The sequence below is a fragment of the Octopus bimaculoides genome, chromosome 11, assembly GCF_046866305.1.
Source record: "Octopus bimaculoides isolate indiv1 chromosome 11, ASM4686630v1, whole genome shotgun sequence".
NCBI classification, from domain to species: Eukaryota; Metazoa; Mollusca; class Cephalopoda; order Octopoda; family Octopodidae; genus Octopus; species Octopus bimaculoides.
In genome coordinates, this window is record NC_142938.1 from 51,362,486 (window position 1) to 51,368,891 (window position 6,406).

At 31.9% G+C, this 6,406-nt stretch overlaps 1 protein-coding gene across 33 annotated transcripts in view; it reads right to left on the reverse strand.

Annotated features, from left to right (window-relative positions):
* LOC106869890 (echinoderm microtubule-associated protein-like 2) overlaps window positions 1-6,406 on the reverse strand; it is a 220,070-nt gene that overhangs the window by 91,993 nt on the left and 121,671 nt on the right. For 12 of the 33 annotated variants that reach the window (XM_089359979.1, XM_089359974.1, XM_089359971.1 and 9 more), the window contains one exon: window positions 5-166. The exons of the other annotated variants lie outside the window; for them this stretch is intronic. In XM_089359979.1, coding sequence (XP_089216105.1) covers window positions 5-166 — 162 coding nt within the window. The remainder of the gene's footprint in view (window positions 1-4; window positions 167-6,406) is intronic. 33 annotated transcript variants of the gene reach the window in all.

Below are 6,406 nucleotides of genomic sequence, written 5' to 3' on the forward strand. Positions count from 1 at the left end.
ACACCTTGACTGGAACCATTTCTTGAAGTCTGAAAGAGTTTGTGGAGGTGGTTTAGCCTTTTCAGCTTTAGTTGGTGACCTCGCACAATATTTTTGTTCAGTTGTCTTATTCTTCGGTTTCTTTGATGGACAGGCTGGTAAACGGTTTGATGAAAGACATGAAGCACTGTGGGTAAAAGTGATGGTTTTATGATGGATTAAAATGTGTGTCTAACCACCATCAGTAAGCTGTTGGAAATGCCCTAGACATTTTCATAAACAAGTAGTTTTTCTTTCTTTTAGAATAGAATCCTACAACATTTAAATTAAAATTATGTAAATCCCTTAAGTAGTTTTAAGATAATCTAAAATTATACTTTAAAGCTGACATTAATATAAGAGAATAATTAATCAAAAAGATTGCAGCTATCTTAATTTTGTGTATAATGCATAAAAATAAGCTAGTCTCTACAATTTCGAAGTAAAACTTATAAATTATGATTTTTATCAAAATCACTTCGTTGAAATTTATTACAAAAAAATTTGAATTGTTGTTTTACTGCATTTTATTTATTTGCTAATTTTCTTTAAAATTAAATTCTTGCAGGGGAAATTTACAGCAGAAATAAAGCAAAACTAAATTATTTTGTGGTTAAGTTTCTTTATCATATATTTTAAAATCATTAAACAAAGTTTTGAAAAATATTAAAAAATAACTAATAAAATAATTTATCAACTTTGTATTATACTAGTAATTGACAAAACATTTTAACAGAAATACTATGAAGAAGAAAAGGGGAAAAGAACGGGTTTCAAAACTGGTACAAAATACAAATTTACAAAGTTACCAATTCTGGTTTTTAATGTAGCCACAGGGGGAAAATAACAGAAGGAACAGAAAACATCTTTGAGTAAAAATAATGTGCAGGGTACTAAATACAGGTGACTAAAATAACAGAAAAAATAGGGTCTTAAGTGCCAAAGAATTGATGCTGTGGAACACACACACATACACACAGATGCAGGCAAACTCAACTAAATCCTTTTAAACAACAAGGTATAGTTATTTATTAATGACTTCAATGGCTTCAGACAGTAATATCTATTAGAATATAAAGGCACAAAACATAAAATACAATATTAAGACTAAAGAGGAAATTTAGAGACACATTCCACTCATCCCTATTATTGTTGCTCATGGAATAAACTTTGCTGGCTATTGTCATTATGTAAGCCGTATCAAATGCTATAGTTGGAGATTTCTGTATCCGATAGTGAATGAAGACCATTCAACTAAATTGATATTATTAGCAGAGATATACAACATGAAAGGGAGGATTACAAAAATTTATATAGGACAGAGATTCCAGGTGCAGCATGGTGAAATACTTCAAGATAGTTTATAATACTGACAGGCTATGTTTATAGAAATTTCCTTCTTGTTCTCTTATTGCTATTGAGACAATATGACCAACTACAGAATCAGCTTTTACTGTTTCATTCAAATAACTTCTTGTCTTAACATGACTGATACCCACCTATCTATGAAATTTACTCCACATATACACTGGATGTTGATTTCATCTACATTATAGCCCTGATGTCATGGATGCCCAGATGTCAAGACCATTTCTTTAAAATTTTTCTATATTCCTAAATTAAATGTTGCAAATCAGACTCTCATTAACATTCAAGTACAATTTTTCATACATGTATCACAAACTACACAGGGAGTGGAGATCCATTTCTAATATAAAATTTACTCTAGAACTAATTAGGTTTCTTATGTAACATTAATTTATATATAAGCTCTAGCAATTCTATAATCTTGGAATATATATATATATATATATGCCACCTAAATGTTGTTAACCCTTAAGGGTTGATGCTATTGTAGGTCCAGGAAGACATCTTCTCCAGCTGGATACTGACACTATCTGTGCCCTATCAGTATTTGCAAAGGACTACAGTAGTATCAACCCTTAAGGGTTAGCCACATTTAGGTGGTAAATATATTTCATGATGTCATGCAGCTACTGTTTATACCTCATTCAGAGATTTATTTTATATATATATATATATATATATATATCAGTATGCATGAGATGTTATATCAAGCTAAAATAATACTGAACTTTAAAAGGGTGAAAGACAAAGTCCATACACCTAATGACTGTATCAACCCTGTGATAGATATATGACAATGACCTAGTGTTTGTATATTAGGAAGAAGGGGCTGTGCTAATGCTCATGGCAGGCCATGTGAGACTTATAAGATCAATTTCATTTTGTTCCTCTTGAACAGCTACTAGATGATGGCTGCAAGAAAAATGTGAGCAAGGAAGGAATTCCAAAGGCATGGTGTTCTATGAGAAAAATTATCAATGTTTGGGCAGAAAGAGAAGGGAGGGTACAATTAAGAATATAGTAGATAACTATAAAAGTGAGCAAAACACAAAATGACTTTATAAATTGACTGAATGTTATACGATTTCCTAATTACCAGACAGAATCTTGAATTTGTTCTCAATAATGTAGATAATGGAAGAATTTTAAAATGTCTTTCCATTAAGTTTGTAATTAATTTAGGCATCCTAAGTTAAACTGAAGTCAACTTGCAAATAAAAAAAAGGCTTCAATTCAGGAAACAAATACCAGTGAAGTACTGTAGTCAATTTTCATGGATAATTCTATCACCCAAAATGTGTCAATGTAAGAAATTAGTACCATTATTATTATTTATTAATTCAATGCTGTATTTCATTAGTTTTGAAAATACAAACAAAAGAAACCTAAAATCTGTATTTAGAGTTCAAACTAGGTAAATTTTTATATCTAGTTAGAATATAAAGGAAACACTAAAACTAAAAGCAAATAAGAACACTAATTACCAACTCTCATTAGAAATAATTAGCAAGTGATTCCTACACAAGATTCAAGTTTTAAAAATTATGTTAAATTAATTTTAAATATAAACACATAACGATTAATAAACTTCATCTCATATTTGCTTTACTCAGTCTAAGAAAGGGAGAGAGATTTAGTTCCAGTTATTAGTTCTAATTACATGGCCACTAATATTCAATTTTAATATCCAGATATGGTCATCTAAGTAGCTTGATGGTAATTGCTATAACAAATATGAACACTAGTTGGTAGTTAGCAGACACTATTTTAATTAATTTGCATATTTGACAAATTAATTGATGGTTTTTAATTATTAATTTGGATCCTTAGACTTTCACCAACATGGCATCTAAGTGGATAGGGTGTTAGCAATAATAATAATAGCAGCAGCAGTAGTAATGGTGCTAAAAAACTAATCTTTGACAAAGATCCAAGTCACTGATGTTTAACTCTTATCTACAGCACCAAATATATGCAAGAAAAACCTTCCCTTAGGATGTTGGTCTACTATAACTAGGTTTCTCATTACAATAATTCAGTCCAGCAAGAAAATAGAATACTTGATTTTCAAAAACTAAGGGTGTCTACTGCAGTGAATTAATTCAGTATGTATTAACTTAGAGTCACCTTGCAACAGAGGGGAATCCGTTAGGTACACAGCCTGTTGAGTATTCCAATAGGACAGAGACCAGCTGGTGTTGCACATCCAAACTCCTTCAATCCCAAAACAATCCATGAAGCTGAGGTTATATACACCAATTGGATTTTCCAAGGACACCATATGAAAGAACAAGTGTCTTATCCATGAACTATTTTCCTTTTTTAGCATGTAATGACCATCTAATCAAGACATGCTTGTTCTTTTCCTCATTTTTCTCAAGCTTTTCTGTACAAGAGCATAGGCTTGAAACAGTAAAGACTTTTTCTAATTTCCTGAGCATCAACTTAATACATCCTGTTTGTTTGCTTTTTACCTCATCTTTCTGCTGATTTTTTTTTTTTTTTTTTTTGTACCACACGCAATGTAACACAAGTGATAGGGTACAAACTGCTGATCTTCTGCATCACCAGCCTGCACTATTGACTTGGTCATCTACTGTAGTGACTTTTGTTTGAAACAATGATGATAATTTCTATTTTAGGGACAATATCACAAACTTAACCATAGAGAAACAGGAATTTTGTGAAATTTATAATCTCAGAGAGATTAGATGAACTTATATCCAGAAATCAAAACTGGGAAATGTAATCATAGACCTTTTTTGTTTTTTTACAAAGAGCTTACCTTAAAAATAAACTTTATAAATGAATATGAGGCCTTTGAGAGAGAACAAATTGCCTTGCCTGAGATTAGTAGTGCAATAGGAAGCAAACTAATGATCCAAGAGACAGGATCCATTGTCCTACTTATTTGTTCATTGCAACAGAAGAAATACTATTCATAAAGGCCAACAGACATGAACAAACCAGTGCAGGATTAAATTAACAAAGTGTATGGCTGTCAAACTGAATATTTACTTGCTTTATTTTCTCTTTATTACTTCTTTGATGCATGGCTTAGTGGATAGGGGTATTCTGTTCACAACCATAAGGTTGCAAGTTTGATTCCCAGCAGTGCATTGTGTCCTTGAGCGAGGCACTTTATTCCAGTCCACTCAGCTGGCAAAAGTGAGATGTACCTGTAATCTGAAGGGCCAGCTTTGTCACATTCTGCTTGAGAACTACGTTATGAGTATGCATGTCTGTGGAGCCTACTCAGGAAATTAATGTGCAAGTGGCTCACTTGCACATTAATTTCCTGAGTAGGCTGTTCCATTGATTGAATCAACTGGAACCTTTGTCATCGTAATCAACAGAGTACCAGTTATATACATATACGTTATCTATACTATATAATATATATTTCATATAATATATACAATTCAGGGCAGTGAGTTGACAGAATTGTTAGCATGTTGGACAAAATACATAGCAGGGTGTTCTGCTAATTGGACCAACTAGAAACATCACAGTATCCAACCAAGTGCTATTTCTAATTTAGTAAAACACAGGTAAACAAAAACTAGTCATTATTATTTTTTTAGCACGAATATCATTCTAAGATGCAATCATTATATGCTTAACACCTACATAACAAACTTTAGGTTTGTTCTTTAAGTAAAAATCCTTACTGGCTTTATTAATCTTTCAAAATTGTATTCGTAGATTACATATATTTCAATGTTTAATACTAGAAGTGCTTTGAGACTTATATTCATAAACTTGTTAATGTTTTTGTGTCGACAAATATATCTTGGAAATGTGGCTCATGTTTATATCAATGAGCCAGAGGGAAAATCGGTTTAGTTTTACGTTGCACTTCTCAAGACCCTGTCAATGATGTTAATAGCTGATTGTAGCTGATAAGATTTCTTTTAATAATTCATTCACATTGAAGTACAAAATCAATAATTACTTTTCAGGGCTGTGGCAGCAATGAAGATAATTAGAATAAATAACAACAAAACTAGTCAGGTAACAAATAAATACTGAGTAAGGTGAAGTGAAAATTGGTGCCATTAACAGAGGTTAAATTTTTTAATGTAGAGTAGTACACACATATACTATAGTACATGTGCAGATGTGTTGTGTGCACATACGCTCTTTAGATATGTGGTAGTAAGGGAAGGTTGCATGTAAATAAAGCCAGTGTGCTAATTAAAGTAGTTAATGAAAGTTTTCCATAAAATATAGCTAATACAACTAAAGAATACACCAATGTGCGTGGTCCTGGAACCCCACCCCCATGTTTATTATAACTACTGATGATATTCCTTCATTTCTAAAAGTCTTCAAGAAATACCATCTTATTTGAATATTAAAAAATATTTTGTGAATTCTACTGGGACATGTTTTAGTAATGTTACCTAACACAGTCTTCGGGTTTAGTCACTCATATTGACACCAGTAATTCAGTTTAGTAATGATTTGATTGATCTCTGTTTAATTCCTAAGTTACATGACAAAGAAACATAATACATACATGTAAAATGAGCATCAGCACAGTTTCTCTCTACCAAATTCCAGTCTGAAGATACTGGTAAGTTGCCCAAGATGCTGCGCAATCAGACTAAATTCTTCAGAATGATGTTTTATAAAATATCTCAAGAAATTTAAGCAACAGGACAATATTTACAGTTGAAAGATCTAATCATATTACGACTCTACCAGAGAACTCTTTATGATAGATTAATTGATTATCATTTTATACATTACTGGCTTAAAAGTTGTACTCCATGCAGACTTTTTTAAACTAGCTTCTACAGAGCTAAATGAGCCTGCCGCCCAAAACTAAAGAGAGCTAAATAGCATAACTATAATACGTCTATAATGACTATATGCCCTGGTGGTGCTTGATCAGAGGTTAAGGATGGATGAGAATTAATTCTGCAATGCAATCATTTTATTGTTCCAATCCTCAGTTGAATTCCAACTGTTGGCCAATTTGTCTCAGTTTTCATCTCAACAAAGTTAATGAAGT